Here is a 25,050-nt window from a genome sequence, read left to right on the forward strand (position 1 = left end):
GATGCTTTGCCGGTACTACAGTGAACTAGAATATATAATAGTTCACTACAGCCTGTACGCACGTTGCGGAGGTGGCAGATGTCCGCAGGTCACTCACATCACTACAGCAGACCTGGTGTGACGTCACTACAACTTTCGTTGCCTTTCCTATACAGCTACGTCAGAGTTGGTGCGCTAGCGATGGGTTTCGATCGGGAGAATGGGCATTTAGGCACACTTTGGAAGTAAATTAAAATATATTCTAGACGTTTGCTGTGTCCGACCCTTCGTGTGGAGTGTCCTTGCATACAGAGGAAACCCACAACAGGCTTGTTATAGCCTCGAAATTTGATGGCACCACCCCTTTAAGTAGTTCAGTCGTGCTACAGCAGTGCGTAGTATACAGAACACGAGCTAAACACGTACAGAGAAAACAACAAAAGACGCCATATAGTGCGTAAGCGCAGACTGTCATCCAGGGCGAGCATCCATTTCATCGGCAGATTGCGCTTCTCTCACTAGTAATAGTAACGTTGCATGATCTTCGAGCATCGATTCAACAATGAGGAGTGTATATATTACCAGTAAGCAGCAGTCAACGCATTTTGTTCGCCGACAATCGGCTGAAACTGCTCAGAACGAAGCGCCGCTGTGTGCATTTGTATACGCGCCTCCGACCGCCTCTCCACACTAACGCGGCGACGCTGCTGCCACCTATAGGTCGTTCTCGCGGCCAATAGGAACACCGTATAACTATAGCCCGCTATGTCGCAAATTGTCAGATGACTTCAAAATTTGCAGGCAGTGTTCTATTTAGATGTACTCACGAATGGATACATTTTATAGCTGCGTCGTGGCATATCGGTAGTAGCTCTCTGTAGCGAACACCTTATAACATAAAATTTGCAAGCTGTGTTCTATTTAGATGTACTCACGAATGGATACATTTTATAGCTGAGTCGTGGCATATCGGTAGCAGCTCTCTGTAGCGAACACCGTATAACATAAAATTTGCAGGCTGTGTTCTATTTAGATGTACTCACGAATGGATGCATTTTATAGCTGAGTCGTGGCACATCGGTAGTAGCTCTCTGTAGCACGTGCGTAAGTCAGCTGTAGATTTTAGATGCAAAGTATCTTATGGCCGAGTTCAATCCGGTGGTGGTGGTGTGCGGCGTGACCACCTTTACTGCGCATGCGCATCCTCCTCCCCCTCCTCTCCTTTCCTACGCTCCCACCCTCTCACGCGCCACATTCTCTCCTGCGCAACGCCGCGATGAGCGCCAGCGCATGCGCGTCCCCTTCCCCTCTCTCTCCTCTTCTACAATCCCCCCTCTCGCGCGCCTGTCGACCGCGTTCCCCTCTCGCCCTGTGAGAATTAACGGCCAGGATAGAGGGAAGACACGACGCGCGTAGCGTTCCCCTTCGCGTTCCACGACGCGAGGTCGGTAGCATGCCCAACGAACGCCAACGGAACGCGATCGTGCAAGTGCTCCGGCTTCGCATCACCTCATGGTCCCCTTTAACAAGAGATGGTGTAAATTTTTTTTCATAATGGAGAATGGCCATGCCTAAACACTAAACAGTTCTATAAAGCACCAGCGCAAATTTAGGAGACGAGGACCAGCGAAGTCACACTCTTAATAGGCGCTGAACTGCAACCAAGCTTTTATTACTGTGCGAGGCTTATTTATGAGTTCTGCCTATGATAAGCCGAGCATGCGCGGAAAATAGGGATGGGTAAAGAAGATAAGGGGCGTCATACGGAAAATTATATCAGCATATAGAAAGGCCAAGAATGACAACCACACTAGGCTAAGCACATGAAAAATCACCTAATAAAGACTAAAGAAGTTGTAGGACGCTTGCACTTTGCCTCAAGAGTAGAACGCGACAGCACTGCGGTATATTGGATTCCATCTATTGGAGCTACATGGTATGGCCGCTTGGACCACCTAGTCTCTTTGACAGTTGCAGAAAGCGCAGCTATTGCTGCTGCTCTTCGCAAACTGAAGAATTGACCCGCCCAACAAGCTGTAATTCTCTCGGACTGTAAGTCAGCAATGAAACAACTTTTTCGAGGGACTCCCACAAACAAGTTCTGCCACCAGTCACTAGCATCACTGAAAGACGCTACCAAAAAACTTTCCAGTGGATACCTTCACATGTTGGTGTCAGCGGTAACGAAAGAGCAGATACCCTAGCCAACGAAGCACTGTGGCAAAACAGCCGACAGTCAGAGCTCCTTGGAATGAGCAATTACCAAGAGAGACAATTCGATGCCATTTTCGCTCTTTATGGAATTTGCCCCCATCAGCCCTGTATCACAAGAGGACTAAGTCGCGCCGAGTCAACCTTGCTGTATAGAGTAAAAACACGATCGGCCTACACTCCTGCAAGGTTGTTTAAAGTAAGGGGCGCTCCTTCCCCGTTGTACACTGAGTGCAAGGAACCTGGGGAGATACATGACTACATCTAGTGCTGTAAGCGCTTTTGCACCGAGAGGGAGATAATAATGGGCACTATGAAGAAAAGAGGGTTTCCCCAAGGATGCTGTGAAGACATTGTGTTTCCGGCAGGTGTGCGGATGGTTAGCAAGGAAGTGACTTCTATACTTTTACGCCTTATACGAGAGGCAGGTTTAAGTGATGTATGGTGAGACATATACCACATGGAAAGAGACGTTCGGGCGGAGCACTTGCCAGCCGGGTCTGCCAGGCTAACCCCGCATGTGGCAACATCACCACCACCACCACCATGCAGTAGAACGCGATAGCGTAATTGGGCCCCGTTTGCATTGCCTTCTCAATCGGTAGCCACGCTTCGCTTCTCGGTGACACCTCAACCATGCCACAAGGAAAGGAACGTCTGTGCAAGTAACATTGGCCGTTTAAAACTATCCTAGAATGCCTACTGCAAGTACAGTTGCGAAGTGCCCACTACGCGATACTTCTGCATTTTACGAATTAGCGAAGTGCCCGCTACGCGTCCCTAAGGCAACACACGAACCTACGCACCTGCTCACTTTGTTGATGATTCTGCTGACGATGATTAAATATGTCTGAGCGCTTTGTAATGAGTAGGCCTTTAAACCCCTCACTCGTTGTGCAATTCTCATGCCTTGACGCCTGGCGAGATTCTACGCTTCTGCCACGCAACATTACAAGCGTTAAGGAGGGTTTTTTTAGGGAGCAGTTCCAAGTAATGACGTGGCTCTGTGGTAGAACGCAGAAGATCTGTGTTCGGTTCCCACTCGAACCGAAGTTTTTATCGTTATTATTATTTATTTATTTATTTGCATCTATCTCGAATTTTCGCTCACGGACAACGCTGACTTTTCGCTCACAACCAACGACGCCGACGTCGACGCAGACACCAGAATTTCTGCGAAACGAACTCTAACGCTATCGCGTTAGCAGTTATTTTTCGTGAATGCCCATGCTTGGCCATCATTGACTGGTTGTTATTGCCCGCGTGCATGAGCCTGCACACATAGCTTTTTCTTTTCGGCTCTTTCGGCCGGACCCAACGTTTCGACATGTGGACTTGTCTTTCAGATGTCGAGAAATCCACCTGTATCAGCGATTGGCTTTGGCGACACCCACAGTTCAAGAATCTTCCCTTGTTTAGATCCTTAGCGTTACCGGTCGTTGATAATGTTGTAACTGCAAACATTTCTTTCTCGCCGCAGCTTTGGCAGCGAGTTCGCGATCGATGTGGACGACCTGGACCAGACGGAGGAGGAGGTGAAGGACAATGTGCGAATGAACAAAAGCATAATCGAAACCTGCAAAAATCAACCATGGCCCATGAATAAAAAGTACAAGATGCTCAGGTAAGAAAAGCTTCGTACCAATCGGAAAAAAAAGAAAAAAAAACGTTGGCAAGTAATCGCTGAGGAAACATTTTGAGCGGATAATCTTTAGACGTGCTTCGTTTTAGAAAAGAAAATTATTCAGTCATTCCACTCAGTGCAGGTGGACTACCAGCGAAGCCGCAGCACATCACAGTGGGTTACACAAGGCATAGGCGTGCGCAAGGTTCCCCTTCGGGGGGGGGGGGGGGGGCGAAGGCGGGCAAAGGTTCATCGCAGCGCCCCCCTCCCTATTAAGTCAATGTATGGGGCAGACTTTGCACCCTCCCCCCCCCCTCTTAGGTGACTAGCCCTTCCCCCCCCCCCTTGCGCACGTCTGTGACACAAGGGTAGATGTATTTATTTTAATAATTTGGTTAATTGTAGTCACGATAGCTTTGTGATTACTGCGATACACACTGATTGGTTCCATCACAACTTTAGGCAGATTATTGGCCAAAGGTAATCTATACACACCCGTTGTTGAGCTGTTGAATGACTTGTATTGGTGTGGCACTTCAAACCAAACTCTTCTAGCGCGAACTGAGTGAATCACTTCTTGTCCAGTTTTAAAATGCCCAAAGCTATCACCAGTGAAGTTATCAATGAACTCACGGGCTTTGAACATAGTGTTCATTACGTGTTAACATCTTTAAACATTGCACTTTGATCCAGGGGAGGCACGTGAAATATTTGCAAGGTTTCAACCTGTATCAGCGAAACACGCACAAAATGAAATCTTTGATTATAATTGGACACGTAGTAATGTAGTACTGGTTCTTAATGCTGTCATTGTTTCTTTTCCAGACGAGCCAAGGCTTACGTCAAGAAGCACGAAGGTGAACTCGCTCAAAGTAAGCAGGCCAGAGATGTACTCGCAAAGTACACAATTCTTCTGAACAACGTAAGTAGCATAGAAATTTCATGGTCATATAGCAGTAGCCAATAAAGAAGAGTGAGCGTATTGTATCGCAAGAAAATTTATGAAATAAAGGTCTAGATTAATACTATTTCAAAATGATTTATGCACTGCACTAATGATGTTAGCGCTTGGTAACTCCTGGCGCTGGAAAAGCTCCACCCACGTATTAAATGCTCAATTGGTCATCACGGGCGTAATCTGAAAGATGCGGGCTCGATTTCCACCTGCGACAAGTTTATTGTCCGTTTTCATTCGCCTTCGTTTTGTCATTTCTACATTTTAATTAAATAAGTTATTTCGCTTATACTTCCATTTGCTTAATTGTTGGTTGACTTGTACTGTAAGAAGTACTTGTCACTGGCTGGTCTTCTTTTCTAATATATTAACTATCGTTATTCGCTGGCACCCGCTGTCATGAAGTACTCCAGCGTAGAATAGAGTATCCAAAAGGAATGTTGGCACGCATGAGTGGCGTGAAGGGCAGGTGCTGGTTAATCGGAATAGCAAGCAAGTTCGAGATTGCAGGCGGCCTGTCTGAAATAATCATTGTGAATGAAACAAATGTTTTGGATTGAATTCTCAAACTAATTCGCTCCGAAGAATGTTTCTAATTATCGATCTAAGGGACAAGAAAGCGACAAACACTTGAATACAAATGAATAATTTTGTCGATTCAGAACCAGCTCTATCGGTGAGCGGCTTTTTTACGTCAATCCTTCTTAACTAAAAGATCCGAGATTATACTTCTCCTAGTTATCTCCAATGATAAGCGGTGCACATCCATGTCACAGATCCCCACTTGCTCGCTGAAAGCAAGCCACGGTAGCCAACTCTGTTCGTGTTGCTCATCTTAGTTTCGGTACTCGAACATAATTTAAACGCCTTCGATTATTTTCGTTATCATCGCTTAAGTGATTACACTTGAAATTGAAAGAAAAGCTTTTTACATCACGTGTCCTTCAGTGACGTTTCTGTGAACAATGTGCACACAACTCGCATACCGAAAGGCTTAGCGTCGCCTGTTGATATACTGGTGCCGAGTAATTTTTCTTGTTTTTGCGCGCACGTTGCACCGTTTCAAGCGTGAGCGTGGTCTTCTGTTTGCCGTTGTTCTCGCCTCAATGTTTTCCAGTCATGGCATCGGCTGCAGCGCGAGGTGGCGGAACTAGTCGTCACACTGACGCCATGGGAAATGCGAATCAAGAGAATCGAAAGTAAGTTACAGATCCACTGTCTCCGCGAAAAGGCATCTCGCTGTCACAGTCTTTAGTGTAGTGACACTTAGCGTTGGTTGCTGGATGCGTAATTCAGTATAGGCACACGACTGCGCATCCGGACACTTGAATCTACGTTGCTAAGGCAGATGTTCAAATAAACTACCAGAAAGAAGTGAAAGAATGCAGTGGTCTAAATAGAGAATCGGAGGTGGGGAAAGTTAATACTTGTAATAGATGAGCATGTCTTTCGGGAGTTGACTGCGACAACTGCGGCTTTATTGAGTGGACGAGTTATTGGTAGGTCAACCCATAACTGAGCGTCATGAGGCTGGCAGCCACTGGGAATGTTGCGTGTTTTTTTTTTTTTCTTGCTGTAATATTTAACTTCTTCACTCTGTTTGGTGACAATGCCTGTTAAAGGGGTAATGAAGCACCAATTGGGCTAGTTGAAAAAACACAACCTGCGGAAAGCTGACACGGCTATGGACTGCTCTGCAAAATATACAGTCGTGCGCGCCGCGTAAAGGCCACAAGCGGAGCGCGAAGTTGCCGTTTCTCAGGCGCCCTCTTTTCAAACAGAAGCCGGTTCTCACTCTCGTCGGTGGGCGGGGCGTCTACACGTTGACGTCACGGAGACATAGCATGCTTATTGTCCGATAGCCGGATGAGATGCGCTTCTTGCCACGGGGTGCCGCCACTTGCCCGCGCCGCACTCCTCAGTCTGCTAACTTTACACGGTAGCCGCACTCGCGCATGCGAATCACAGCGGGAGAGCGATCACGTTTCATGACGCGCGCTGACGTAACTTCTTACCCCCGTGCCATCCCTGTCTAGCTTCCAGTGCGCTCGTCGGCACGAGAAAAGAGAGAAAGCGCTGAGAGCGTGCGCCAAACCCCCGTAACTCCGCTGATTCTTGACGGATTCGAGAACTTTTTGCGGCAATCGATTTGGGAGGCAGTAAACTCCGATACTAAGGTCATTAGATCATTACTTGGAAAAGTGGTTCATGACCCCTTTAAATGGGTATGCGTGAATGTGCTCACGTTAATACATTTCGCATCATATTCTGAAGACGAATATCTCAAAATATATGCTAATATCAGAATTCCTGCTCACTTAGCGCTAATTCATAGTTTCCCGGGCTCAATTCCGCAATTGCATCATATGCCCCCTAAGTGAATAATTAAAAGTGTATTTGTAGAAACTGGTAATTACTAAATAATCAGTGTGATATGTTGCGGAAGCAATGCCTTTTCCGAGAAACCCGCTGGTGGGGGTGCGCTATCTTACGCTACAGAGCACGTAAGATTAATATATATTGGTGGAACTGAAAAAAGTAGCATAACCGTGAGGAACAAGGGACGTCACTGTAATATATATCTTCCAAGTAAAAAAAACAGCTAAACGAAGGGTTACAAATGAAATAGCGCAATGCTACATTGCCCTTATGTGACTTCAACGGTTCCCATGCTTCTTATCAAATGCGAAGCATTTCTTAGCGAACCTATGCAGGCGTAATGTCGGTGCAGCGTCAGTTGTGGTTACAGTGGCTGCTATCTAATTTAATAACAAAGCAATAAACATTACATTTGCACCTCTATATGATACAGGCGTCATGCCGGGTTGATGTCAACTGTGGTTCCAGTGTTGGCTCCGCTTTCATAGAGGTCTAGTAAAGATTACATTTGTATTCCTATGATTCAGCAAGCTATATTAAAGCGTTGCTCGGCCACCGGTGAATACGCCAACGAAAGTTACGTATATTAACATCATCGCATCGTAAAGTGCACTTCAGTTTCGATAATACTCACGTCTGCGCTCTAGCAGTGAGTGCTGACGTTACGTCAGACCATAAGTAACCCTTATAAACGCCAGTGTAGTCGACTAACCTGGTAAGGCCACGATGTGCACACTACTACGCTTACGAAAACACGTCGATCCACCTCGTAACGCTTGGCTCAAAGCCAAAAAATGCAGCACAGACAACTACTCGCTGATTGCTTCGCATGAAACCGATTCCCACAAGGCGTGGGATCTGCTGAATGTTTTTTTTTTTTATCGTTCGAAGCGATACGGCGAGGGTACGCCTGTAGGCGCGTGACGCTCGTCTCATAGCTTTCGCAGGTGTTGAGCGTTTTCTATAATTGATATGTTTATTTATCAATGTCTAAGCTCATATGCATTGAATGAATACAAGTGTTTGGTGGCGTTTCACTTCCCGTGCCACTATTGTACGTAACCTTAGCCAGCAAAAAAAAAAAAAGCAACAGTCCTGACAAGTTGAACGTGAACCTCTTTCAGGTCATTTCGGGAGTGTCGTGGCTTCCTACTTCATTTTTCTGCGCTGGGTCTTCTGGCTAAACATCTTCATTGCCGTTTTCGTTTCCTGCTTCTTGATGATTCCAGAGGTACGAAATATCATATGCTTGTCTATTTATTTCCTTAGTGCATGGTGCTGATTCACCCGATCATCAAGTGAAGCCCAGTGAAGTGAATATGCCTGTGTCACCGTTTTTGTAGCACATTAGAAAGTTGACAGTGTACGCAGGGGCCTTGCAGAACATGCACGCGCCTACGTTTGTTCTAAATTGATTTTTTTTCCCTTTTCGGTCGGAACGAAAGGTTTTACGTGGTGATGATGACCCAAGTGGAATGAGAAAGCAACTGGAAAGCGAAGAAATGAAAAGTGCTTTGAACCTTCAAGCTATATGGGAGTTCGAGGTACGTCCGCATATCTCTCATTGTGTTTTGTTTTTCCTGTCCACGCTATTTCAACAGTGGCTACTATGTCTAACGAAAACCATTAGCTGGTTTTGAAAGCTCGAGCTTGTGCAAGAATAAAATTGGGGGACACTTAAGCTTCGCCTTTAAGAGTTGAACGCGATAGCGATATCCTGCCCCTAGTGCGCACTTCGAACACTACGAGTGTTTAAGAGAATGCGCGCACTAAGGTGACGTAATGGGTAGCATGCTTTAAACCAGGAGCAATATGCGCGAGAAACTTTTTCGAAGTTGCGATGCACCCACTACGTGGTCTTAAGGGAATACGCGCAGTAATGTGTGTGCCTTTTGTAATGGGTGGCTGTCTTTAAACCACCAAGTCGTTATGATATTGACATGGTGTGACGCCCGATGGCAATGTACGCTTGTACCACGCAATATTACTGCGATATTACATCTTGTACTGTGACACATGTATACGGGGCGCGTATTTTTGGGAAGCAAGAAAATTACTTTCAGTGCAGGTCCAAGCAGAGGCGTGGCTGTGTGGTAGAACACCTGCTTGTCACGCAGACGGCCTGGGTTCGATTCTCACTCGGACCCAACATTTTTATTATTTATTTTATTTGCAGCTTTTTCGATTTTTCGGTCACGGACAAGATGATGATTTTTCGCTCACAACCAACGGCGCCGACGCCGACGGCCGAATTTCTGCGATACGAGCTCTTTAACGCTATCGCGTTAAAATCAGGGGCGAAATCAGAGCTGTACGAATTGAGCAACAATTTGGGGTGAATCAGCACTTGCGCGCTGACCGTTCTATGCGATGGCCAAGTCGTCAAAGAAGAAGAACCACCAGACACTGTACGTGCGAACAGCTGCGCGAATTTTCAAGTTAGCTCGCATTTGTTGAATGATATGTGAAATGGTGTAAAACGAAGAATATTAAGGCAAACAGACATAAACGACGGCATTGGTGATAAACATGAAGGACAACCATGCATGATATTCGCATTACTTTGCCATTGCAGTTCGTGTTTTTTTTTTATAGTGCACAAGTCATCCAGCCTCGAGAGTGGAGCCCTGATTGAAATGTTATTTCACTTATTGATTCCATGATGACGCACGTTTTCACTAAGATGTCCACTCACACCACGAGACAGGAAACATTATAGGAACGATCTGTGATCGCTGGCGGAGTGGATTTCTAGTGCACAAAACAAAAGAAAAAATATTCCTTGGCTATATGCCGTAGCTAATTACCGTCTGCTTTGATTTTTTTGCTTTTCCAGGGCTATCTGAAGTATTCACCAATTTTTTACGGATATTACAGCAACCGAGAGATGACCGAGGAAGGATATCGACTTCCACTCGCTTACCTGCTCTCTTCCTTAACTATGTACATATTTAGCTTCTTTGTAATCCTTCGAAAGTGAGTGGTTCTGCTTTATTTCTCTCAGTTACACAAATTATTTATATGCCTGCTAGCGCACTGTATTGGTAGGAAAGAATACGCATTGTACGTGCGCGAACGCGTATAATATTATTATCGCTTGCTCACACTACGAATATATCGTTTCGGAGAACCAGGGTAATAGGAGCTACTCTACGGCTTATCTGCTGGATTTTATTCGTAGAATAAACCGTAATGTATAAAAGGTCTACCAATTGCCATAATCAGTATTTGGTTCTTCTGCAACCGAGATTACTTGACTAACACAATAGGTATACAGTGTGTTCCAATGGGCTTTTCGGCTGTATTACGTGTATCCTATACAGAATGCCTGGATGCCTGCGTGGTGTCATCAGAATCACTGTAACTACAGCGACGACCTTTCTTATGCCTTTGTTTTTTTTTAAATAAATCAGCAGACTATAAAGCCAGTGAACAATATTGAAGTTATCTTCTTCAAGTGCCCGATACTTAGGCGGTAATTTTCAATCGAAAGTTGTTCACAGCAAAATGTATATCATATCATTTATTTTTCTTTTCTTGAAATCAGATTCTGTGATGCAGTGAACGTTTGTAATGATTGTAACAAAGGAAAAGGGCCTATATTTCACGCAGAAGAAGGCGATGGTCGATAAGAGTTCTGTCAGCCGCGGCCAGCCGCAGTTAACTGTAAGTGATCGTCCTTGGACGGCGGCCGCGTTTGACATCGTCGCTCTGCCTCGTAACAGACACCTCATCTATTCGCAGACAAAATTTAATCTCTTGGCGATACTTGAACTGTTCGACTATAAAAGTGGGTGCAGACGGTTTATAACGAGAATTGTGTGTCAGTGGATGTAAATGCGTGGCTGTCCGCATGTGCGGCGAACACCTCGTTAGTATCAAAAACATCTATAACGACTGGAACTTGACATGAGCGGTTTCACATAATTTTTTAAAATTAATTATCACGGAGCTTCATATCGCCCACTCTTCTGCCTCGAAGGGGGGAACGAACATTGAAGTTATATTGGTTTTAGCTGAAGTGTTTTTCTTATAAACGGGTCATTTAGTAGAAAAATGGGCCGGCGAAAAGCAGAATCTCTGAGCGCGGAGTTGGGATTATAGCTCGCGCACTTTGTCTTTGATGCGTCCAGTGAACCACAGGTTATGGAAGCCTAGCTTATTTCGGAGAACGAACTTGCAAAAGCGTTTCCGGGCCCACATTTTGGTAACGATGCATAGCACTGTTTTTCCGCTGTTTGTTGTTGGCTCGAACGCTGCCACCGCCATTGTCACGTTGATAAATTATGAAATGGAGTATTGCACAATATGTCCCCTGGAGGCAAAGTGTGTGCGAAGCCTTAGGTTGTGCCGAACAAGATGGAAGCCAGAAGCGCGGCACACTAAGTGCGGGAATATGCGTATTTATACTGTTCATCGCTGCAGTTATAGTGGTGAAGCCACCCGTTCCTCGTATGTCCCATTATATAAGGATTTCCAAAAGCTTCAGTTGAGATATGATTAAACACAAGGATGCGTTGCCTATTTTACTGTTATAAAACAGCAGATTAAAAGTTAACTTCTCGACTCGAAAAATTCAGGCAGTTTTTCTTTTCAAGCAGTCCTGAACCAGGCGTGGGAAAAATACTTATATTTACTGGCATCAAGAGAAAATGATTTTAGGATTGAAGCTGTGAGCACTTGTTATAATTACGCTGACAGTTATGGCTTTTCTCGTCAGAATGGCGGAGAACTCTCGTCAAAGCAAAATGACCGAAAAGGCGGACGAGTGCACCTTCACATGGAAACTCTTTTCCGGCTGGGACTTCATGATCGGCAACTCGGAGACAGCGCACAATAAAGTAGCGTCTCTCGTGATGAGCTTCAAGGTGAGTGGAATTGCGCGATTGGATGCGACGATAGTATACGCCTCCGCTGCCAGCGGCAATCGAGATAGTTACGGAGCTTGTAAGTAATGGTGCAAAAAGCCGTTTTCATTCAACATTACTACTGTGGATACAACCAATCAGAGCAAAAGGTACAACGCCTATTTTTATTATTGTAGAAAAACGCCTATTTTTTATTTTATTTTTTTGTAAAAACTCATACTTTTGTAAAAACTCATACTCATACAAAATTTCGGAGGGGGGGGGATATCCCCCCCCCCCTGTCTACGGGCCTGCTACAAGTGATGATCACTTCAAGTCTCCACCGTACTGGGCATGCCCTCGACAGTTAGACAGTTACAATTTAAAGAACATCGTTGCTATATGTGAAAACTGCTTTTGAGTATAGCCTACCGGGCTCAGCTCTGGTTAACCTCCCTGTCTTTCTTTTATCCTTATTCTCCTTTCTGCTTTTGGGAACAAACATGCTTATTTTATTTTACGCAGGAAGCGATTCTCGAAGAGAAGGAAAGAAAAAAAGAAGAAAGAAGCTGGAAAATCATGTTTCTAAGGACTCTGGCAAATTTTATAGTGCTGATTCTGCTTGCCTCAAGTGCCTACGCTGTTGTGCTGGTTGTCGAACGGTCACAAGAACCAGAAGCTGAGAAGACGTGGTATCGTCAAAATGAAGTACGCTGTGTATTTGTGAAAGTTGTTCGGCAAGATTTATTGTCTTTCCCACTGCTCCTGTTTTCGCTCTTCCTTTTTATATAGTTCCCTTGTGTGTGGCACAGCTGCGGTCATGCACAGTCTTCAGTGCTGTAATGCACCATGTACGTCCACATTTACAGGTGACCTTGGTGGTGTCAATGATATCCATTGTTTACCCCAATCTCTTTGATCTATCGGTTTGATGGAGCAATACCATCCACGCATACAGCTTCGATGGCAGTTAGCAAGGTAGGTTTGATACGATAGGTATACGGAGAGAACTATTCTTATTTTAATTACCTTGGTAAGCTCTTAGAATCATGAAATGATCGGATTGTGCAGCGCACATGCTTTGTGATGCCCTCGACACTGTGACAATGTTGTTGCCATTATCTTTTACCTGCATGGTAACTGATAAACAGGGCACAATGAAGACGTTGGCTGACGAAAGGAAAGACGTAGCAGTACCTGTCAGTTCTCTCTTTTTCTTAGGACACGACTTTACATGCACTCTTTAAATCCGCGACAATGCAACTTTACCAAACCGCCCAACTTGTTGCGCCTACAGCTTTCACCCGCTAACACAGAGATAAGCGGAACTCTCCCTCACCCAACATTCACTGAATGTCACGCAAGTAAATGCCATGCAAATGACATTTCAACACCCTTCTCAACTTTTGGTAAGAAAGCTCAACTGCTTGTAAGAAAACTCAAAGTTATGCATTCCGACGTACTCACAGGGGCGTAAACATTTACTGAATCAAGCACCGTACGATTCTTTATTGTTATGCTATAAATTGTTACTATTATTGAGCGATAAAAATTATACAGCTGAAACGTCTAAAAATCGGCTTTATTTAACTGAAACGCGCAAGCTAGAATATCGTATCTCGTTTTGAAAGCGCAGAGAATAAATACAAGCCTTCGTAGCCATAAAGACGGTCGTGACAGCATTAGTCAATTTGCGTGGCAGCTGGTCAGCCAACACTTGTTCGGCAGAATCAGGACAAAATTTGTAACTGATGCAAAACATACGAGTATACAGGTGAGTATGTTTACCCGTCAGGATGGGCTAACGGCTGCGCAGCGGAAGAGCAAGGATTTGAGTCCTAGCCACGGCCGGCGACGTTCCGATCAGGGCATACTGAAAAAGAAAAATCATGCAAATCCCACATACTGAGGGAATCGGCGTATGCTCGAAGCAGTTCACGGCCTCACAGTAGCGCTAAACTTGTTATTTATCGCTTTATTATAGCAAATGAGTGTTCGAGGTGTCTCAAAGGGCTCTAAATGATTAGAGCTGATTAACCCCTTCTATATTCTGGAATCCGCTTCAACTTGACGGTCAAACAAACAGTGCCAGACGCGAAAATGCTGACAATGCTCATTACGTTTCCTTGGGCGCGTTCACGCCAGGAGTTGAAGTCAAGTTCTGGTTTCAAGATGCGGCACGTTTCTGCACATGAGTGATTCGAATCTCCCGCGTCTTGTGGTATTTCCTTTACGGCAATACGCGGGTGGTGGCGCCACATACAAAGGTTGCATGGCCCATTCAGTGTGTATTCACGACTGAAGATGACGCATAGAAGCGTTTTTAGGTGTGTTCACGCGTGTCCAAGAGTTAATGTGCATTTCAAGCATCTCAAAGGGATAGCTGGTTAAAGCTTAGTAACCAGTGCGCGTTAAAGATTTGGTGCTCAAACCTGATGGTTAGAGTGCGGCGATACTGTATCTGTGAACCCTGATTGAAATCACACCCACGTAGCCACAGTTCTTGTTTAATAAAAAATAGCTGCTTAACTCTCGAAGCTTGACTGCATAAAAAAGCGTTTTGGTAAACGAGTACTCGTGCGTTTTTTTACCGTGAGTTCCACAGCGCCTTTCTGAAAAACTGATACTACTATCGAAATTCGTTTCACGTGGATGTGCTTTTTTTTAAAATGGGCGGCTTCAACTCGTGAATTGCAATAAAGGTGTGTGCTCAATTAGTTTAAAAGTTGATTAGTAAAATTTTGGGGGTTGTGTCTATTACAATTTTAATTGTCAAAGTCAGAGTATAGACCAATTCAAGTTGAATGATTAGATTCGGGCCGTATGCCGAATGCGATTCTCAGAAAATGTATGCTGATGTTAAAATAAGACACCACCCGGTATATATCCGATTAGCAAACCGTGGCCATCTTTGGCATAAGCAGAAATGAGTGTACATGGGACATATGCCTTATGGTGTTTATTTTTCTTTTCTCTTTCAGAATACTGATATTGTATTTGCTTAATTTATACACTCTAATCTTTGCTCTGTTCGGAAAAGTCATGAGCATGGTGAGTAACGCTCTTTTCATCAGGTGACTCATTTAGTAAGAGGGTCGCTGTTCATGTGACCACGGGAAAGTCTGTTGGCCTAGTGAGCAAACGATGTCGTTTCGTGGCGTCAGCTGATCGAATGACTCGCTTTTAGTTTGCTTCAGTTGGAATAGCTGCATTTTATGCGTGGCATCAGATTCTTTCCGATTACCGTCTATATTTTTTCGAGTGTGAATTTTTGTCCTGCTGACCAACATGCGTTAAATTGAAGTGGCTGTTCTGAGTCACTCGCTGCGGAGTAGGCTAGCTGTCCGACTGTAGTCAGATTATGTTGAATTAATCAGCAGCGCATCAGTGTAGGACTTCATAATTAATACGCCACTTCTAATCTTATTTGCGGATTCCCGCTAAAGAACGTACTTTCTGCATAACTATTCCAATTTTTTCTTACTTTGGCTGAATGAGGAGCTAAGAAAAAAGATGGTTGATCCCTCCTTTATAGGAATTGGAATAACACGAAAGTAAAGCGTGCCCTTACAGAAGTGACTGAATGTTTACAGAAGTAACTGAATTGATATAAGAGAGTTTGCACAATGTATATTGATGTCTGGCAGCTATAGCACCGTTTACCGTGTACTTAGCTTAAGGTGCAAGTTAATGAACTCCAGGTGGTCGAAATTTCCGGAGCCCTCCACTACGGCGTCCCTCATAATCACATCGTGGATTTGGGACTTTAAACCCCAGATATTATTAATATAGCACCCTTTAACGTGGATGCACCCATTTCGATGATTGGTGATGCATCTCCATCCCGACGACTAACGTCCATGTTAAATGATTAAACAAACCCTTGTGGTAGCTGTAGTAGTTAACAGTGAAAGCGTAATCAGAGAACGAGGTGTGATAGCCAGAAGAGCGTCGCATATTGGACGCTAAACTAGGTCGCCTACCCGCGGCATGTTGAAATGTTACTGAACACCGCGGCCGGACTAGAGGGAAACGCAAAGCGCGTCCTGCCGCCCCAGTAGCTCAGCCGCGATTTTGCTCGGGGCGAGCGCGTTAGCGGTGAACGCGGTGCTACAGCCAGGTGAGGCAGGCGCGCGTCGCAGAGCCAGCAGAGCTATGAGCGAGCACGACGCTTTTACGACGCTTGGTCTAAGATCGCCACCTTGTGGTATGTTAAGGCATTGACAAAATTGAACTTCTATTGAAAACGCGCTGAATGGGACGGACGTGTAACGCGTTGTAGGTGCTAATCGTGGAGGCCACAGTCATGACGAATTACTTCACATAACCGCTCCCAGAGGGCAACACCGCCCTGCCGACCGGGAGAGTGATATAAAAGGCGCGTTTGTAAAGCCTCTAGAGTCTGTGGCCGTGGCGCAGTGGCTAGCGTGCCCGGCATCTGTTGTTGCGGACCGAGCGGTTGTGGGTTCGATGCCCGTTGACGGAACTTTTTTTCTTTGACATCTGATCGTGTAATTTTTTTCTACGTCATTTCCGTGACGGAAATACGTCACTTAAGTCTTGGTGGACCCCGGCATAAAACACTTTCGTGTTAAAAAATAACTTCTCGTGCGCCAGATGGTAAATAATGGCAATAAATATAAGAATCCGCAGCCAGCGAGAAATAATCATTTGTATGTCATGTTATTTTGTTGCTTTTTGCTTAAGCAACTGTTATCTGTGCAAGTTTTCTTTCTCCTGATGTGCTCTGCACTCGTTTCCAGACCACTGCCCTAGTCGGTATGAAGGAGAACATCACATACTTGTTGGACATGGGTCTTTTGGAACCTTCGATCCTGAACACCACATCGCTCGACAGCAATGCCACTACTTTTGTGCCGTCCACAGTATCTGAGGACACGATCCTGTCGACCACAACGATGGAGCCTTTCATCGCATCGCTGGCTGAGGCTCTCGTGGGACAGTCTTTCGGGCAGGCGGCTTCTGAACCGTTTACGCCGAACAGCAACTGCACTATTGTTCCCGTGAATTGCACACTCTTATTCCAACTGGGCGTAAACCTTACCCGAGCGGGCATTCTGCCCTTTCTTCAATCTGACAACCTTGTGGTCACGAACGGCACGTACTTGGAAGAGATAGTCACCACGCTTCTGCCGTTCTTAAACGAAACGGCGCCGACAACACCCCAAACTGATGAGCCCACGACCACACAAGTGCCGCCCACAAGGCTCTTCGAAGGTTACGATGCCATCTTGCTAAGAATCGCTAACTTCACGGTAATCGGTGTTGCCAACTGGACGTACCGTTTTCCTTCCAGTCCTGATGGTAACATTTCCATGCCAGTCATTTACGTAGACAACTACTCGAAAACAGTCAACGTAACCGACGAAGAAATAAGCTCCGTGCCAGATAAATGGCCCCCGCTATGGAAGGGTACAGTGGGCACACCGCGGGACGCGAATGACACGACCGTGCCCACATGGACCGAGTTTGCTACAACTTTGGATCCAAACAACTGCACCGTTGTGTATGTGTCCGTGTGCAATGGTGTCACCGATGGACCTTTCGATATACCATCGTGGACTTCGTCCGAGACCACACGGACGACGTCGACCACCACTGAGCCCAGCACGCGGAAACCTGGCAGCCCTCTAAGGCCAGAAGACCTACTCAAAGTCGATGAGCAGACCAAAGAAAAACTCAGAAAACTCTGTTGGGAGACGATGTTCGGTCAGGTGCGTGGATATTTCGTTGTAAGCATGTAAGCTATCTCTAATGCTCATTATTTGTTCCGGATCCTGAAGGTCATATCAAAAGCGCGATGTTTTGTTGATGTGGCATCGTTTCAGCAATATTTTGTAAGAGTCATAGAGTGAGAGAGAGAGAGAAAGGGTAAGTGAAAGGCGGGGAGGTTAACCAGGAGAAAGTTTTTCAGTTTGCTACCCTGCAATGGGGAAGGAGCAAGGGGGAATAGAAAGGTAAGGAAGAAAAAAAAAGAGTAATAAAAATAAAGAAAAAAAAACGCAGACACACTCAAACACGGGAGTGTCATAGTCGTTTAGCGAGGTCAGTTGAGCGCAGAAAGTTCATGTGAGGGTGAGCAACTGGGCGTGTTGGTAATGCATGATTCGAATTTGTAGGCGCAAAGAAGGTGGTAATGGTAAGAAGGTTGGTAATGCATGATTCGAATTTGTAGGCGCAAAGTGTGTGTGTCTCCCTTCTCGTCCGTGTCTTCTTTGCGCCTACAAATTCGAATCAGAAAGTTCAGCAGCGCCTTCGTCGCTTTCTGGATGGAAGCTCGAACATTCCGGCACTACAAAACTGATTGTTCAGAAAGCAGCTGGTCACCGAGGAGGGCTAGCGTTTCTGTGAGCTGTTGTCTCTGGGAGCTGCAGTGAGGACAATAACACAGGACGTGCGCAATGGTTTCCTCGCTGCCACAGTGAGCACAGGCAGCACTGTCTGCCATTCCGATTCGGTAAGCAAAGCGGTTCGTGAAATACACTACAAGCCATAAGTAGGTATAAGGTTGAGACAATCTACCACAATGCACTTATGCGCTAATGTTGTTCGGAAGTTCACAGGCCGTGGCGCGTAACTGACTGCACCAGTCTGTGGATGACTTTTGTTAGGTTATCATTTGGTTTGAACTCAGTCGAAATCTTATTGCATGAACAGAGAGACGAAGATAGAAGTGTGGGAAAAAGTAGGCTAACAGCGCAACTGCTATGGTGACGGCTTCAATACGGGCGTAGGGCAGATTTGTCGCTTGCAGTTCCTTGTCAAGGCAGTGTGTGAGGCGCTGTTGCGGGGCGAGGGAATAGCTCTTCCCATGGCACTATCGGCTTCATTTCATTTCATTTGCTTTTATCTATGCTGTGACAAAATCTTTCTGAAAAATCGTGTCATAGATTGCTCTCTGAACGCCACTTTACAGCAGGCATGGTGGGGACTGTTTGAGTACAAGTTTTACGCGTAAATATTTTCCGTAATATCTGCTCTCTTGCAAGTACCACACGGCTTTGTGAAAGCAGAAGTTGTGGACATTTTGAACTATCAAACCAACCATATCATAGCGGTTTGTTGGCGTTTGTTAAAGTGTTACGTGTCAGTGCAATGTTGCCAGGATAACTTTCTAAAGCCCCGTTTGTCTTATTTATTGTGGAATGGCGCTCATTCGCTGTCGTTGTGTGTTGACCACACGAAAAGAACGTTTGTGTGTTCTACGCATCGTAGTGTTTTCTTAAACTTTTATGGGAACGTTACCGCATGCGGATATTGACCACTTGTCTTGGCTTTGTGGTGTGTGTTTTGTTTGTGCTTATTCTCGTTTATATCTTTGTTTATTTTGTTGTTTGTCCGTGATGTCTGCATACGTAGCCGCAAGAGCGTGCGCGTGAACGTGGAAAGCCACTGGCATAAAACTTCGTGGCCGAATAAAATCGGTGATGTCGTGGATTACGGATGAAAGTGGTTATTCCCGCCTTGGTTGCTTAGCGGCTTTGGCATAACGCCGCTAAGCACGAGGTCAGGGATTCGAAGATCATGAATTCGATTCCTGGACACTGCTACCGCATTTCGATGGAGGCGTACGGCGAAAACCCATAGATTAAGCTGCAAGTAAACAAAAAAAAAACCTCACCAGGACATGAAGATGAGGTGCCGTGCCTCATGATCACATTGTAGTTTTGGCTCGTAAAATCCCAGAAGTTATTTTAACTTGGAGTGTCATCGTTATATTTCAGAGGCTCCATTTTTTGCAGCATAGAGACTGGCTCAAAACGCTGCATGATCCTTAGCCATGTTGGAGTACCCCGGTAATGTATGTCTTTTTTGCTTGCATTTCAGGAAATAGTAAAAATTACCGTAATGGATCTTGTGATGACTATAGCGTCAACGATTATCACTGACTTCATAAGGGCTCTCATTGTCCGTTATGCCAACGACTGCTGGTGCTGGGACCTCGAGCAAGGGTTTGTAAGTGCTTGTACTCGATTTAATAAAACATCACAGTAAGCAATGGTCGACTTTCGTCGATACCACAACCTTTCGCGGTTAAATAAAGCGCACGCTGATACGTGTTAAAGGTTTATAACATGTCAAGCGTGTTGTGTGTTGAAGAATTGCTGTTGTTAGGAGGGGGCTAATATTTGGATTTAAAAAGAAAGCATTGCAATGCTATTTCGTTCGCTCTTCGAAACGGACCTATGGGAGTGGATTATTCCAATGCTTCAATAATTCTCTAACAATATTATTTCGATATTTATTCAGGCTGGACGTTTCTTTTCAACGCAATAATAATAGGTCTTTATTTATACCGTGTGGAATTTATTTCACATGTTTGTGTTTCCGAATAACAAACAAGCGTAGGAACACCTAATAGCAGAAAGTATAGACTCCCTGCGATCACGAATTTTAAAACATGCGGGCCGTGCGTTATGCGGCGACAGACACTTGGTGGAATGTAGCAGATCCTGTTAATGTAGCGAAAATGTTTGCAATGCTTACAACACACAGCAAGAGAAATGCCGTTTTTCACTTGCTGAAGCAGTAACAAGCCTCACGGAAACATTCTCCTGCAAGCAGCAGTTATGAGCATTTGTGCACGTTACCATAGCAAAATAAAAAAGAATAATAGCTTTCTTATAAGAGACCACATTCGAGTGGCAGTAGGTTCTTCTTTTTTTTTCTTCTTTTTTTTACAATTGTCTCTAATTATACACCGCGGTGGCTCAGTGGCTACGCCGTTGCTGAGCCCGAGGTCGCGGGTTAGTTTCCGCGTTCCGTTAGCGGCGGAGTATAGAAACGCTCTTGTATTTACATAGGGTGGAAGTTAGGTAACACCAGATTATCAAAATCAATGCAGAGCCCTCCATAACATGATAACCCTCATAGCCCACCATGCAGTTCCGATGCGGTAAAACCTACTGTTCACCCATTTTGCGCGAGTGAACAGATAACTTATACTGGGAGCTGACAAAAGATTACCAAAAAATTTGTTCCATGGAGTCAAACTTCCGTCTGGCTCCATTAGATCGTACACCGCACCACACCGTTGTTCGGGATGAGCACCATTTTTTATTATAATCAATGGTGTTATTTAATAATGCGCTGTCTCACTTTTGATTTGCGTAATACGTGATCAATATGTGAAAGTCTGACGAAAATGCTAATCGCTCACTTTATCTTTCCAGCCTGGCTATGGCGACTTCAAGATCGCCGAAAACATACTCCATTTGGTCAATAATCAAGGAATGGTTTGGTGAGAAAAAAAAAACTGGGCGTGATTATTTTGTGGGTGTAATTTCTTTGCAGGGTGACTAAGCTTTGTAATCTTTAGTTGATTATGAGGCGTGTGCTCTTAGTGGCTGTAGTTGTGTCATGCCTTTTCATAAAGCAAATGAAGGATGAGTATAACGAGGCTTGTTTCTTATAACCAGGGCTGGCTCTCAGGAGAATGTGATTTCATACCGCGTATTCACGCGCATTGTTAAAAGCGCCCTCACGGGATTAAAATAGGAAAATAGGCTAGAAAGGTGGCTGACTGAGCTAGTTGGTAATTCATACTAAAGGTAACAGCGCCTCTTTGTCTTCGTCCTCGTGCTGGTTTATTAGACTACCTAGGATAAAAATTTACCGAACGTATTTATTATTCGTGCAGAGACAGAAAGTTGTAAACGTTACCCATTATTTTAATTTAGCTTCTAGGAAATGAGATTAAGTGTGATTAAAGAGCCCTTGCACAAATCGTTACAAAATTGTTTTTACTCATAATGACAACATATATTGCTTAACTGGGTCCAGTTGTCGAGTTGGAACACTTCTGCATTTGACCGGTTAAAGAATGGAAAACTGAAGGTTCTTAAGTGTAGCAAAATGAGCAAATAGATGTTTCCCCAAGACGAATGACGATGCGGAAAGCCTGCGACCAGAAATAACGAGCAGTTCAGTTGTGATTCCCACGACCGCTAGCTACGGCGTGTGTATGAGACCAGCAACTATTTTTTCACTATAAAATCAAGGAACTACGCTGCACAGAGTGAACTATCCCCTCTTCTAGAGTCTTATAAAGACACACGGATAAAAAAAAAGTTGAAATAGTGACACGAAATTTTTACTCAACGTGCTAATTTATCCGTTACACTTTAAAAATTGGCACGTGTTGTACGCGGCGAGTGGTTGTTTGCATCAACTTGGGGCAAGTAATACGTTTTTCTCATCCAAACAAGCTTCTCATCGCAGAGGAACGGCGCAGTAGTCTCTTACACGCATTAACTACTAGATAGCATTAAAAAGGGGGCTTTTATGGGTACTTGCAGTGCTTAATTAGAATTAAATGAGTAATTAACACGTCTACACTTTCGTATCACGTCCAAGCTCTTTGAAAGAGAATTAACGAAAGTGTTTTTTGAAAGTAACTGTAGCGTTCTGCTCACTTTGCCTGCTTAGCTCCTTAATCAGTCTCGAAAGCAACGCTCGTGAGCGAAGGTGCCGCTGACAAATATGTCTGCCCGCTTAACGCCCTCTTAAATGTCCTTGGTCCTAACGCTTTGTTGGTGTGCGCAGGATGGGGATGTACTTCAGCGTGGGGCTCCCCGCTATCAACACTGTGAAGCTTTGCATAATGATGTACGTGAGGTCCTGGGCTGTACTGACGTGCAACATTCCCCACGAGACCGTCTTCAAGGCTTCTGGATCGAACAATTTCTATTTCATGCTGTTACTGATCATGCTATTCGTCTGTACCCTGCCCGTCGGCTACGCGATGGTGTGGCTTGAACCATCATGGCACTGCGGTCCTTTCAGGTGAGACGTACATGTCAAAAGCCTTATAAATTATGCGTAAGTGATAGAGTAGTTACATAAAAATAAATACACTCCCGACAGTAAAACATTTCGGTGGGAGCCCCGGAAAAGGTATTCTCATTTTATCCCCCATCGTATTGCAATGTGCAGTGAATACTTGGCTTTACAACAAATACATCGTGTATCTAACTTCCCGCATGAGTGGCGAAGTAGAGAGGAAATTTAATTTGGCGAATTTTGGACTCAAACACTTTTGTCTTTGTCTATACTTGAGGCAGTAGATTTAAATGTCGTCAATCATTATATCTGGATCGGCTGCCCCTGTATCAATCATCACTTTCGAAGCACGTCGAGAGCACTCGAATGAAGTGTCTCACATATTTTGCTAGAAACCAAACTTTACTGCAATGTGATGCAATACTTGCCATCATTCGATTTACGTCTTCCACTTAAACGAGGGAGAGAGGGGGGGAGGGCTTTTTGCGTAAATCTATGTAATGAGAGCCAAACGCGCACACCCTGTTCGACAGGGAGCAGCTCACTGAATTTGAGTTTGGTAGTTTCCACGCCAAAGTGGAACCTGCAGCATCCAGTCATATAGTACCAAACCTGTAAACAAGTCACGAAATTCTGCTGTATGTGTGTAGTTTTCTCGACGGACAGGCTGTTGGGCAACTGTAGTGATTGAGTTGTCGAAGGTGCCTTTAGGTACGAAGTGGAAAACTACGACAGGCTACCTTCTAAACGCGTGGGAATTTCTACGTGAAATCGTCGAAGGATACGAAGCGGAATCCAATAATCAAGCAAAGCTAACGGAGGTTCACTTCTGCAAATTGCGCTTCGAGAGTTGGCACCTTTATTATTGCCCCCTACAACGCCGCGATGCCACAAAGCTGCCTTTTGAACCTGAAGCGAGGTTGCAGGGGACAAAATTTGCGCACTTGCAGTGGGTAGTTTCTGAAGCTCTGATCGTCTAAATTTCCCATTTCAATTTTTTCTCTTCCAGTGGTTACTTCCGTGCTTACAGGGTATTCACCGGCTATTTAGACAACACGTTGCCTTCTTGGATGAACAAGATAATCGAATACTTGACATCGCCGGGTGTGGTGGTACCTCTCATCCTTTTACTAATGTAAGGCAGCCTGCATCTTGGGCGCATTCACTCGACGCAATGTTGTGTTCGTATGCACGGTGCATTTTTATTGCTATTGCATGACAGACAAACTCGTTCATGCGTAACACGTATACATGCATGTGTTTTAAATGCGAAGCATTACTTAGCGAACCTCAGGCACTTTGGCCGTTTCTATCTATCTATCTATCTATCTATCTATCTATCTATCTATCTATCTATCTATCTATCTATCTATCTACTATCTATCTATCTATCTATCTATCTATCTATCTATCTATCTATCTATCTATCTATCTATTCTATCTATCTATCTATCTATCTATCTATCTATCTATCTATCTATCTATCTATCTATCTATCTATCTATCTATCTATCTATCTATCTATCTATCTATCTATCTATCTATCTATCTATCTATCTATCTATCTATCTATCTATCTATCTATCTATCTATCTATCTTATCTATCTATCTATCTATCTATCTATCTATCTATCTATCTATCTATCTATCTATCATCTATCTATCTAGCTATCTATCTTATCTATCTATCTATCTAGCTATCTATCTATCTACTATCTATCTATCTATCTAAGCGCCTACGGCTGGGCGTTCTCCTGGTCGTCTCCATAACTTGTAATATACCAAAATTGACATAGCAGGGGATCATTGTATGACGAACACGATTGACTGGTCATGACATGAATAAGGCAAAATACCTGTCGCGTACGTCATAAAACCCTTTCTCTCAGTCACGTGTGGCACATACCCGCATACCAGAGTTCATGTTATGCGGGTATGTGCCACAGGTGATACAGAGTCTCAACCAACACAGTTACGGCGAACACATAAATTGAGACGCCAGGAAAGTGACAGTACACTTATACCCCTCGTAGCCGCGATATCGAACGGATCCCATAACAAGTCCGGTCCGGCTGCTGGTGCTCACTGATCACGGTGATGAAGACCTCTTTCAAGAACTGTCAAGAACCCATCCTACACACACACACACAGGTCTGTGAAACGTGCGTGCGTTATCCGTCATAACGGGCAAAAATCAGCATAACAGCGGTAACGCAAGTGTAGCAACTGCAACTGTGACTGCAGCATACGT

At 44.6% G+C, this 25,050-nt stretch overlaps 1 protein-coding gene across 1 annotated transcript in view; it reads left to right on the forward strand.

Moving 5' to 3' along the window:
- Positions 1 to 25,050, forward strand: part of LOC119381634 (transmembrane channel-like protein) — a 59,843-nt gene that overhangs the window by 32,313 nt on the left and 2,480 nt on the right. Inside the window, 16 exon segments of the mRNA XM_037649411.1 lie at positions 3,671 to 3,814; positions 4,640 to 4,736; positions 5,887 to 5,968; positions 8,273 to 8,379; positions 8,594 to 8,692; positions 9,985 to 10,124; positions 11,869 to 12,016; positions 12,521 to 12,703; positions 12,865 to 12,913; positions 12,916 to 12,973; positions 14,977 to 15,046; positions 16,759 to 17,730; positions 19,844 to 19,972; positions 21,190 to 21,257; positions 22,562 to 22,801; positions 23,808 to 23,933. Of these exon segments, the coding sequence (XP_037505339.1) occupies positions 3,671 to 3,814; positions 4,640 to 4,736; positions 5,887 to 5,968; positions 8,273 to 8,379; positions 8,594 to 8,692; positions 9,985 to 10,124; positions 11,869 to 12,016; positions 12,521 to 12,703; positions 12,865 to 12,913; positions 12,916 to 12,973; positions 14,977 to 15,046; positions 16,759 to 17,730; positions 19,844 to 19,972; positions 21,190 to 21,257; positions 22,562 to 22,801; positions 23,808 to 23,933 (2,712 nt within the window).

The sequence above is a fragment of the Rhipicephalus sanguineus genome, chromosome 1 (genome assembly GCF_013339695.2).
Source record: "Rhipicephalus sanguineus isolate Rsan-2018 chromosome 1, BIME_Rsan_1.4, whole genome shotgun sequence".
NCBI classification, from domain to species: Eukaryota; Metazoa; Arthropoda; class Arachnida; order Ixodida; family Ixodidae; genus Rhipicephalus; species Rhipicephalus sanguineus.